The 12,988-nt window shown below is 35.6% G+C and overlaps 1 protein-coding gene across 2 annotated transcripts in view; it reads right to left on the reverse strand.

Moving 5' to 3' along the window:
* LOC143029905 (uncharacterized) overlaps positions 1-12,683 on the reverse strand; it is a 114,106-nt gene extending 101,423 nt beyond the window's left edge. For both annotated transcript variants that reach the window (XM_076193102.1, XM_076193101.1), the window contains exon 1: positions 12,571-12,683. In XM_076193102.1, the coding sequence (XP_076049217.1) occupies positions 12,571-12,573 (3 nt within the window). In that variant the 5' untranslated portion in view covers positions 12,574-12,683. The remainder of the gene's footprint in view (positions 1-12,570) is intronic.
* Positions 12,684-12,988: the final 305 nt, after the last annotated feature.

Genomic DNA, 12,988 nt, shown 5'->3' on the forward strand with positions numbered 1-12,988 from the left:
ATAATGTACATATATATACATATATATATATATATATATATATATATATACGCATATATATATGTACAGATACATATATATATATATATATATATATATATATATATATACATATATATATATATATATATATATATATACATATATATATACATATATATTTATACATATATATATATATACATATATACACATATATATACATACATATATACATATATATATATATATACATATATATATACATATATACATATTTATACATATATATATATATATATATATGCATATTTACATATATATACATATGTACTTTATATATATAGTTAGACCCATCTTTGACTATGCCGTACAGTTTTGGTCTCCGTCCTATAGAATGGACATCAATTCACTAGAATCAGTACAGAGAAGAATGACCAAAATGATACATGGACCTTAACTTACACTCTCTGGAAAGATGCAGAGTTCAGAGTGATCTAATAGAGGTGTTCAAGAAGCAGAGGGGATAAAAAAGGAGAGAGTGAGGGTGACAGTGGTGGGTTTTTGTCCGTCCCCACCTCAAGACGCGAGAGTGAAATGGAACAGTTGTTCACCCGAGCAGGGCTAAAAATTGCGTTCGGCACTGGTACCAGGATAGGAGAGATTGTGAGGAGTAAGAACAATAGTAAAGTCGATACAGTAGAGAAGAGCTTGATTTACAAAATTCCATGTAAAAGCTGTCCCATTAGTTATTTCGGAGAAACCAGCAGAGGGATAAAGAAACGTACCTATGAACACAAAAGCGACATTAGAGCTCACAGAACATCAAATTCGTTAGTGGTCCACCTTGACAACTTTGGCCACCTACCAGATTGGGAAAGAACAGAGGTGCTGCATAAAGGTCTAACAAAACAGAGAAGAAAAGTAATTGAGGCAGCCTATATCAATTTACATCCATGTAGCAACCACCGTGATGGATTTGTAAAGTTGGCGAGAGTAATGGCCAGCTTGGTTCTTCGCGATGCCGAACGGGGGTGCATGAGGAGCGAAGACGAACGGAGAGGAATGGAATAAGCTGTGGGTATATAAGCTGTCAATTATTTGTTTGTGTACACTCTGAGGAAGTCCTTTCAGGACGAAACGTTAGAAATAAAAACTCCAACGGTTCCTGGTGTTTACCTCACCACCCTTCCACTCGTATGTATATATATATATATATATAAATATATATATATATATATATGTTCTGTTAAAAACAACTGCGCATTCGCCGCTACAGAGCTTCTTAAGAAGACTTTCAAGTCTTCTGAACGTGGATTTCTTAAGAAGCTTTGTAGCGCCGAATGCGCAGTTGTTTTTAACAAAACATGTTTAAAAGAAAACCTGCTGCCAAGATTCACATATATATATATATATATATATATATATATATACATTATATACATATATATATACCTATAAATATATATACATGTATATATCTAATATAATAGAGTAGTAGCCTCTGTCTGTCTGTTTGTTTGTTTGATCATGAACTCCTCCTAGGGTTTTGCAGATAGACCCCTCATAACCATTTACATTATGATACCCTTTCCCTCCAGGTACTTGGATAACTACATTTCATTTAAAAAAAAAAAAATATTTTGGTTAGGGTTAAGGGTTAAAGTTAGGTGAGTGATTATTCACGAACTACTCCATATATATCCTGAAACCTTAACCCAAGGTACTTGGGAAACTATATTTCATTTGTCTGTCTGTATGTTTGTTTGTTTATTTGTCTGTTCAGGAACTCCTAGGGTTTTGCATATGGACCCCCATAACCATATATATTCTGATACCCTATCACTTCATGTACTTGAATAACTATATTTCATTTTCAAAAAAATATATATTTTGGTTATGGACAAGTTTTAAATTTAGGTGGGGTATGGATAGGTTAGAGATTATTCACGAACTCCTCCTAGGTTTTTGCAGATAGACCTCTATAACCATATATATTCTGAAACCTTATAACCCAAGGTACTTGGATTACTAGTAGTAGTATAGGTTTATTCAACAATATTGTTTTTTTAATAAACCTATACTACTACTAGTAATCCAAGTACCTTGGGTTATAAGGTTTCAGAATATATATGGTTATAGAGGTCTATCTGCAAAAACCTAGGAGGAGTTCGTGAATAATCTCTAACCTATCCATACCCCACCTAAATTTAACCCTTAGCCATAACCAAAATATATATATACTATCTTTCATTTGTCAATTTGTTTGTTTGTTTGTTTGTTTGTATGTTCACGAACTCCTCCTAGGGTTTTGCAGATAGACCCCCATAACCATATATATTCTGATACCCTATCACTCCAGGTACTTGGATAACTATGTTTCATTTAAAAAAAAAAATTTTGGTTAGGGTTAAGGGTTAAAGTTAGGTGGGGTATGGTTAGGTTAGAGATGATTCACGAACTCACAGCAAAGCACAGGTAATTTGGCTAGTATATTTATAGTTAAACAGATATATGTAGTTATACAGTATACCCTCACTCATTCGCGGTTCACCGTTTGCGGCCCCGCATACTCGCGGATTTTGCTCTCAAAGATTTTTTTTCGTAATTTCGGCAATTTCGTGAATTTCTTAGGCCATTTTTTAGCAGAACAATGATCACATTCACCCTAACTGGTAAATAATTTTAAAATAACAATGTCACTCCAGGTACTTGGATAACTATGTTTCATTTAAAAAAAAAAAAAATTGGTTAGGGTTAAGGGTTAAAGTTAGGTGGGGTATGGTTAGGTTAAAGATGATTCACGAACTCGCAGCAACGCACAGGTAATTTGGCTAGTATATTTATAGTTAAACAGATATATGTAGTTATACAGTATACCCTCACTCATTCGTGGTTCACCGTTTGCGGCCCCGCATACTCGCGGATTTTGCTCTCAAAGATTTTTTTCTCGTAATTTCGGCAATTTCGTGAATTACAAAGGATTACAAAGGCAAAGCTTGCCGACAGGAGACCTTTTGATCCATATCTAGGTCGGATGCAAAAAAAAAAAAAAAAAAAAAAAAAAATTATAATAAATTAAAACTATAACAATGTAAATAACAATTAAAATACATAAATAAATGCATTGGTATAGTTGAATAACAAACAAACAGGTAAATAGTAAATGATAATAAATTGACATATAACTAATAATAAATGAAAATCAGACAGACAAATTATAACAAAACAAAAACAAATAATATAACAAATTATAATAATTACAGCATCTTACTTAGGTATTTATCTAAATGATTCTTAAAGCTTCGAACTGAACTACATTGCACTACCTGTGCAGGAAGTTTATTCCATTCATTAACTACACGGTTGGCAAAGTTGTTTCTACCTACTTCCAAATTGAATCTATTTCCGGACAGTTTGAGACCATTGTTTCTTGTCTGATTCTCATTCAATGTGAAAATTTGGTCACTTTTGATGTTGTCAATTCCCTTTAAAATCTTAAAGACCTGTATCAAGTCACCTCTGAGTCTACGCTTTTTTAGGGAAAACAGATTCATGTGCTTAAGTCGATTTTCGTATGATTTATTTTTGATATTTGGAATCAGTTTTGTGGCTCGCCGTTGTACTTTTTCCAGTCTGTCAATGTCTTTAATGAGATTCGGTGACCATATGGAAACAGCATATTCCAAATGTGGACGAACTAACGATTTATATAGCTTGTTAATGAGTGATGGACTTTTGAAATCAAAAGATCGCGCAATCAATCCCAGAATCTTATTTGCTTTCTCAGAGGCTGAAATACACTGCTTGGATGATTTGAGGTCGTTACTGATAATTACGCCGAGATCTTTTTCACTATCCACTTTTGTTAACGAATTTCCAAATAACTTGTAATCGTACTTGCTGTTATTTTTACCTATGTGCATTACCTTGCATTTACTTGTGTTAAATTTCATTAGCCACTTTTCAGACCATTGCTGTAATTTATCTAAATCTTCTTGAATATCTAATTGGTTTGAGTGATCATTTGCCACTCCGCACAGTTTTGTATCATCAGCAAATTTGGAAACAGTAGATTTTAGTCCATGGTCTATATCATTTATATATACTATGAATAGAAGCGGCCCAAGAACGGAACCCTGAGGAACTCCACTTGCAACACTTTTCCATCCAGAAGTTTTTCCATTTAAAACAACTCTCTGTTTTCGACCTTTCAACCAATTACTAGTCCAACCTAATAGGCTACCACTTATTCCATGCAAAGCTAATTTAGTAAGTAGTCTTTCGTGTGGGACGGTATCAAAAGCTTTTGCAAAGTCTAGATATATTAAATCTATATTGTTTCTTTTGTCATAATTTGAGACAAACTGTGTTGTAGAATTCGAGTAAGTTAGTCACGCAAGAACGTTTCCGTCTGAAACCATGTTGGCTATCATTTATCAAACGGTTACTTTCTAAATGATATTCGATAGCATCTCTGATGATAGTTTCCATTATTTTTCCTACGATCGAAGTCAAACTAATAGGCCTATAGTTATTTGGTTTCTTTTTGTCACCTTTTTTGAATATGGGAGTAACGTTACCTAGCTTCCATTCTCTTGGGACATCTCCGGATATGATGGATTTCTTGAAAATAATTTCTAATGGAACAACAATCTCATTTTTCATTTCCTTTAAGATTCTTGGATGCCAACCGTCAGGCCCTGGTGTTTTATTAACTTTGAGTTTGTCTATACACCTTTTAATTGTTTCTTTTGTTATATTTACCGTAGTGAGTAAGTTTACCCCAGACTTTTCACAGGTTTCAGTTTGGAATTCACTTTGAGGTGTTTCGTTTACGAATACCGAGCTAAAATAATTGTTTAAGAGATTACACATTCCTTCATTTGAATATTCAAGTTGACCGTCAGCAGATAATAGTGGACCAATGTGATTCCTAACAACCTTTTTATCTCTAATGTAACTATAGAATTCTTTGGGATTCTCTTTGTATTTCTCAGCGATGTTCATTTCGTATTGTCGTTTTCTTTTTCTTAGTCTTTTTTAAATCTCTCTGTATTGATACATAACTTTCATAGTCATTAGATGCACCCGAGCACTTATATTTCTTATAAGCCTGTCTCTTTTTAGCAATACTTTTTTTCAGTTTCTTTGTCGAGCCACTTTGGGCGAGCCTGATTTGGGGGACGTCTGTCCTTAAAAGGAATGTAAGTTTGAATCATCTTAGTGAGCGTATTTTGAAATATTTCCCACATCTGATCTACAGGCCTTTCGTTTAATTTTTCCTCCCAATCTGTAAGCTGAAGCTCCTGACGTAGTTCTATGACCTGAGCTTTACTGAAATCGGGTATTTTAGAAGCACAAGTATCTATTCTAAAATTGTTTAGGAGTTTGAATCTGACTAAGTTGTGATCGCTATTTGCAACAGTTTCACCGACTTCTACATCAGTTACCATGTTTTCGCGGCCAGTGATCAATAGGTAAGTAAGTTTCCATATCTTGTGGGCCCTTTTACATGCTGAATTCAGTAATTGTCACCAAGAAAATCAATCAAGCGACTACCTATATGGCCATGTTCAAGGGTCATCCAATCAATACCAGTAACATTGAAATCACCCATTATCAATAAATTCCGGTTGCAGAAACTAGACAGTTCTTGAAATAACAGTTTGTCGTCTGCTAATGATAATGTCTTTGGCCTATATACAGCACTACACATATATTAATTTTTTGTCCATTTGTTTGGGTTAACTCAACCCACAAACTATCATATGCATCCTGTTTCACTTTCTCTAAAACAAGCATGGACATTGTTTTTAACGTACAATAGAACACCCCCACCTTTCTTGTGGTTTCTATCCTGATGAAAGTGTTTAAATCCCGCAATATTAAATTCAGCTTCGAACTCTGTACCATTTAACCATGTCTCAGTTATTCCTATCATATCGAGATTTTCGCTTTTGACATACGCCTGTATTTCTTGAAATTTGTTCCTAATACTACGAGCATTAAAGTACATAGTTTTAAGAAACTCCTGATTATTTCTTTTTGACACATTTTGAGTTTCAATGTCATGTCTTATATTATCATTTTGTTTTTTATTTAGGCCATTTTTTAGCAGAACAATGATCACATTCACCCTAACTGGTAAATAATTTTAAAATAACAATGTCAGTTAATATAAAATAAAAAATCAGAAAAGAGAGATGATACAGTATAACTGATAAATAATTTTAAAATGACATAAGAACATAAGAATGAAGGAGACTGCAAGAGACCATAAGGCCTACACTAGGCAGCTCCGTATCCATCACCACCTGTCATCCCCATACATAAAGTTTTCTAATCATCTCTTAAAGCAACTGATAGTTTCAGCACTTACATGTTTACTAAGTTTATTCCATTCGTCGACCACCCTATTAGTAAACCAATTCTTGCCTATTTCCTTTTAAATCTAAATTTGTCCAGTTTATAACCATTACTGCAAGTCCTGCCCTGTTCTTTTAATAGGATGAGCTTGTTTGCATCACCCTTGTAAAGCCTTTGATCCACTTGAACACCTCTATTAGATCACTCTGCATCTTTCCAGAGAGTGTAAGTTAAGGTGCCTAAGCCTCTCTTCGTACGGTAAATTTCTGAGTCCATGTATCATTTTGGTCATTCTTCTCTGTACTGATTCTAGTGAATTGATGTCCATTCTGTAGGACAGAGACCAAAACTGTACCGCATAGTCAAGGATGGGTCTAACTATAAATATAAAGTAAATATAAAATAAAAAATTAGAAAAGAGAGATGATACAGTATAACTGTTAAATAGCTTTAAAATAACAATGTCATCATCATGATGCTGTCAACAAGTCAGTGAAACTGGCACAGTTAATTGGGGGTGATGGTTTTGATGATGTAACTCATGAGGAGTTCAATGAACTCACTGATACCCACTGTCAGCCTCTGACAGATGAAGATTTGGCAGAGCTGACGAGTCTGCAGTAGAAGAAGAAGAAACAGAGGACCAGGAAGACCCATCACAAGAGGAAGAGGATGAAGGTCTGACTCTAGAATGGTTGGCTGGACTCATGCAAACAGCAAAGAAGCTGCAAGAGAAAGCTAAATCATGGGACCAACTTACATGGTTCGTTCACTACAGTTCTCAAATGCAATGGATTCATCCATGTCAACATACAAAACCCTTTTCACCACTATGAAAAAGCAACGAAGCCAGCTGCCAATAACCATGTTCCAAACGAAGGTCAAGAGAAGTAACCAAACCACACCTGAAGAAAATACTACACCACCTCCTGAAGAAACAACACCTCCTCCTGAAGAAACGACACCTCCTGAAGTGCCTGAAGAGGAGGAATTGCCTGAACTGCTGTAAAGCAGCAGTTAAGCTGTGCCATACATCAGTGTCACCATAATCATCCTCATCGTATGGTACAGCAAATTTCATCATCATCATCATTCATTATTGGTGAGTACAATAAAATTAAAAAAAAATTAATTTATCATTACTATGTACATACTATACTACATTATTACGGTTCTTAATTTATCATTACTACATATTACTACATTATTACTGTATTAATGAGTAAGACTGTCTTTAGAATGTGTTTGGGAAGAATATTCTAGCATATATAAAATCATACATCATTTTAAAACTGCATCAATAATTCAGATTTTCGGGATTCGCAGGAGGGGAAGGAACGTAACCCCCGCGAATAGCGGGGGGATACGGTATACAGTTACACACATACACACAAAAAATAGGTAAATACAAATACATATACTGTACATACACCAATGAGCATTGCCCCTTATAATGGGGGTGACCACATCAAAGTACACACGACCATAAACAAGTGAAACCTAATCAACTATATTCCCACACCACTTCGGTGATGAAGGGTCACTTTGTTCTCCTGTCCCCCATTCCACCAATTTGTGTCAAAAGCAATGCAGCATACAGCTCTTTGACAGAAGATCCCAACAGCTGGGTCTAGTTTCCTCCCACTGGTTTACTGTATGGTGACATCCATCTCATTCCCTCAACAAAATATGAGCCACAGAAGAACATCCCTTAATCCATTCACAATTTCCCTCTACTCACTTTTATCTATGTGCAATAGATAAAAGTGCTCAATGGAAATTTAATGTGAATCCAAATCTCCCTTCACACCATCTATTCATCTCATTCCATCTTTCTCTCTAGATCATTCATCCACTTCTGCCTTCCACTCTGCTAGCTAGTGTTTCCACTTTCATTCTATATGCCCAAACCACAACAGCACTCTGACTTATCCTATCTCACAGCCTCCTTCCCACTCCCATTTTCTGCCTCACCTCCACATTTCTTAATCTATTGTTGTGACACCTATCATATTTCTCAAACACTTCATCACAAATACAATAAATTTCTAACTCTGCCTCCTTTATATTCCAAATCTCTGTTCCACATAGCACTGGGGTAAAATCATTCCTTCATACAACATTTGTCTCTAGATACCTATATCTCATAAAATAAAATCATTTGTCTCCAGATACCTCTCATAAAATAAAATAATTCCCCTCACATGTTTACTTGCTTCTTTTATAATACATCTCCACATCCAGCCTTCTGTTTATCTAAAATACTCTACTTCCTGAAGGCTCTCGCCTATGACACACTCATTGAAGCTCTCGCCATTATCATTCCTAGTATACATCACCTTAGTACAGGGGTTCTCAGCCTTACTTGGCCCATTCACCCCTTTCACCATTTGTCAGAATGTCATTCCCCCCCTCCTTTCCAAGATTGTCTGTTTCAAAAGGTGCATTCTAAATAATATGCAAATATTACTAAAAACCCTTTTATTTTTTCCAAATTAGTATATATATTTTTCCCAAATTAGTATAAATCCAGCCCAGGTGACAGGCCAGATAGGCCAAAACCTATAATTGCTTTCCTCACCCCGTAAGCTGACTATGGTCACAAATCACCCCCAGAAATCCCAAAATTCCCCCCGAGGGTGAATTTCACCCCTTATGAGAACCCCTGCCTTAGTAGGACCAATGACAGGCACCTGCATATTGTGATCCTGCAGTGAAAGCAACACTGCCCATTTTCATAACCTGTCAATCCCCTCACCTCCATCAAATGGTACAACCCTGAGGGGTTAACACCCAAGATCTCTCTCTATTAACCCCTTCCATACGATGACACCTATGTAGGCATCATGAAGATTGAGTGGGTATGTGAGAATGCCAGTGTTGGCATCTTGATTATATTTATTTTGTATTTGTAGCCGAGTGATCCTCACCTTCTGTGAACTGGCCTTATCATATTTTCAGAGTGAAGGACAACGAATAATGCAGATGTAACTTTATATTTTATAATGCGAGTATTGTTATGCATCATCCTACATCAGGCAGCTGATGCTGCCAGTGAGAATTCGACTCGTATTGAAGAGGCTAAATTCAATTTTATTCATTACACTTTTACACAATTATTACACATGGGGAGCTGACAACCAGTGACTGCTCTCCTCTTCCTAACTTTCATCTTTTGACCTAGAAACAGTCTCACACTGATACAACACAGACAGCAGTCCAAAGTCTCTTCCCAGAGAGATCTATGGGAGATTGCAAGGACAGTTGCCGGCCACTGTGGGGCTGTAGGTTTTCCATTTGGTGAAACTCAAGACATCAATTGGTTGACTAATTACCTTTGTCTTACCCTCATTCACTTCTTGTGCATACCCATCCAATGTCAGTACCCAACCACTTAAAAAAAAAAAATAATAATAATAAATAAAAATACACACGCACACCTGAAAAAGAACAGCTATACCCACAGAGTGGTGGATGTATGGAACATACTGGACGAACCAATAGTGTGTGCAAAAACAAAACAAGAATTTAAGAGCAAATTAGATATGGTGAGATACAGAGACAGAACACCACAAGTGTAGCTCCCCTTCCCATAAGATACAACTAGGTAAATACACACAGCGGTGTAGATGACAGACTAAAAATGCCCAAAGGGCACTGGAATAGATGGCAAATAGGTCACATTTGCCAGAACATCTGAATCATCTTCCAAGAATATGGTAATCATAGAGATACATAGCATCCCTAAAAATGCAATTAATTTACTGCTTTGATGTAATCCACGGTAATCACATGTCTTGCATGTGGGAAGTGCAAATTTAACACAGTAGAATATTCGCTAAAATTTCCAGAGGTTCACCATTCCACCTTCATGAACACGTCAGAAATAAACATCTTATGGTATGGTTCATGCAGATCCGATACTGAATTCTAACCTTTTCAATACAATGATGCCTACATAGGCATCATGAAGCACAAGTAGATACAAGGATACCGCTGACTGTGTCTTGATCATATTTATTTTGTAGTTGTAGGTAAGTGACCCCCAAATTCTGTGAACTGGTTTGATCACATTTCCTGAGTCTATTATAATTCAAAATGAAAGAGAATGAGTTTATATTTCATAATGAGAGTAGTGTGATGCATCATACATTAGGCATTTGATCCCGCACACAACAATCTGACTCATATTGAAGAGGTTAATATAAACCAATAAAAAAAAAATTTCAAGGGGTCACCCCCAAATCCCCCTATGGTTGACAGGAGAATGAGTAAATTTCAGTAGAAAGAACACCAGTATCATACTGACTTCAGACATCTTTAAATGAGAAGAAATTTACTTTAGTCTACCTAACTTATCCAAGGTAAATGTTGAAAAGTTTGAACCCATATTTTCACTTAATTTTTGAAAGATTTTTTGGTAAAATTTTACTTTCGACCTTTGTTGGAATATAGCAATACAAAATTAAATAGTAATTTTGTAAATTAAAATGTATGAACGTAATATGCAATTTTGTGTGCGGAAATGAAAATAAAAAAAGTTGCTAAAACAGATTTCTTAAGTAACGAAGTTGTGTACTACGAATGGTACGCCATGTTTGTTATGGTAGATTCCGACGTCGGAGAAATGAAAGAACGATAAATTTGTCTAAACTAAAGTAAACTAAACTAAACTAAAGTAAACTAAACTAAACTAACCTAACCTAACCGGTAAAATTTTACTTTCGACCATTGGAGGAATATAGCCATACAAAAGCTGAGCGAGTGGTTGAAAAGCCCGCCAACGTCTCTCACGACGACAACGACGAGGACCAGCCGGATGATATCTAATTTGCAGGTTAGGTTAGGTTAGGTTAGGTTAGTTTAGTTTTAGACAAATTTATCGTCCTTTCATTTCTCCGACGTCGGCATCTACCACAACAAACATGGCGTACCATTCGTCGTACACGACTTCGTTACTTAAGAAATCTGTTGTAGCAACGTATTTTTATTTTCATTTCCGCACACAAAATTGCATATTACGTTGATACATTTTAATTTACAAAATTACTATTTAATTTTGTATTGCTATATTCAAACAAAGGTCGAAAGTAAAATTTTACCGATTTTTTTTTTCATAAAATTTCTTCTCAAAACAATCTCCCAACAGATAAATGATAACAGCATTATCATATTTCTAAAATCACAGATGACATTTGCCTTCCTCCTCTCTCTGCCATCATTGCTTACGTGGGTAACTGGAATGCATGACAAAAAGAAGCAAGCATCCATTACACAGTAAATTTATACCACAAAAACCACTCATTTGTGGAAGATCTTCATTTACAGAAAGTTGGTATAATTGCCAAGGTGAGCTGATCAAAAACAGAAAACAAAATGAGTCATAGGGTGGGTGGACCTCTCTGGAAATAATACCAAATATTCTGTCATTTGGCCTGTCTCAGTGAGATCAGACAGGTACAGCCTAGATCAATACAGTTTGTCCCTCTACAACCTGTCTTGCTACAGTCCCTGTGGATACTGTACTAGCTGTTTTGTCTCATGCTACTAGTTTCTTTTGAAAGTTAATTACCAGTATCACACAAATACGTTTTTCACTTTTCATTTTTCAGTTTCCTAAAGATCTATTCATTCTATGGAATGGTCACATTAGGTAACGTTAGGTTACAATATATTACATTAGGAGCTATTGGACAACATAAATTTCACGTAAAATATCCATGTTTGTTTGCGTGATTCTGGAATTTTACCCTTTTGTGGAAGGCTAATTTCCAGCTATTTAAAACTGATCTCAACAAGTTCTTTATACATGGGAGTTTGATATCTCTTTCTCAAACTGTTTTATTCTTGAGAATTAATTTTCTTTACATGTCTCCTAAAATGGAGACATTGGTGTATTTGTGTTCAAGGGTATGAATGCAAATATTTCCTATTCTTAATTATATACCATATGTGATTCTATGGGGTATTAAAAGATATGGGCTCCGTAGCATGTGATGTATGTCTAATGTTAAGTGCCATGTCCGTTCACCCGTGGATAACACCTGGCTACAACTACTAATTCTATCCTCAAATACATTTCTGGCAGCCTCCTATGTTTACATCCAGTCTTCGAGGAGAACGGCCAGACACACCTTCCTACTGAAACTCACCTTTAAAACATATAATTGCAAATTTTGCAAACAATATCACTAGTTAACTACTGCGTAATTCTCAACTTACCATGATGGTTAATTGTCATAAATCTACAAGGGAAGGAAGCACCAACAAGAATTATATACAATCGATACGACTATTAAACACCCTCTTCCTACCCCGTCAGCTCAACACAAACTGACTGATTTAAGCAGCGGTTGCGGTTGTGACACGAGTGTGGGCGCAATTTTTATAGTGCTAATAGTTGCCAAGTTTCATTTCCTTACACCCCATTCGTCCCTGGAAATTTTACATATCAAAACATGGCTAGTTTATCGGTGTTTAGTTATGTCGAAGACCCTGATAGCGATTTGTACTGCCTTTCAAAATGTTTCACGTGAAAAAATCCTATTTGTGTATCCCCAATCCAGTAATTGTAGTAAAATTATACGAATTTTAAGGCGAGTATAAGTTTAATAATCAATTAAAGATATCAACGGACAAA

The sequence above is a fragment of the Oratosquilla oratoria genome, chromosome 11 (genome assembly GCF_046742065.1).
Source record: "Oratosquilla oratoria isolate Oo_2021 chromosome 11, ASM4674206v1, whole genome shotgun sequence".
NCBI classification, from domain to species: domain Eukaryota; kingdom Metazoa; phylum Arthropoda; class Malacostraca; order Stomatopoda; family Squillidae; genus Oratosquilla; species Oratosquilla oratoria.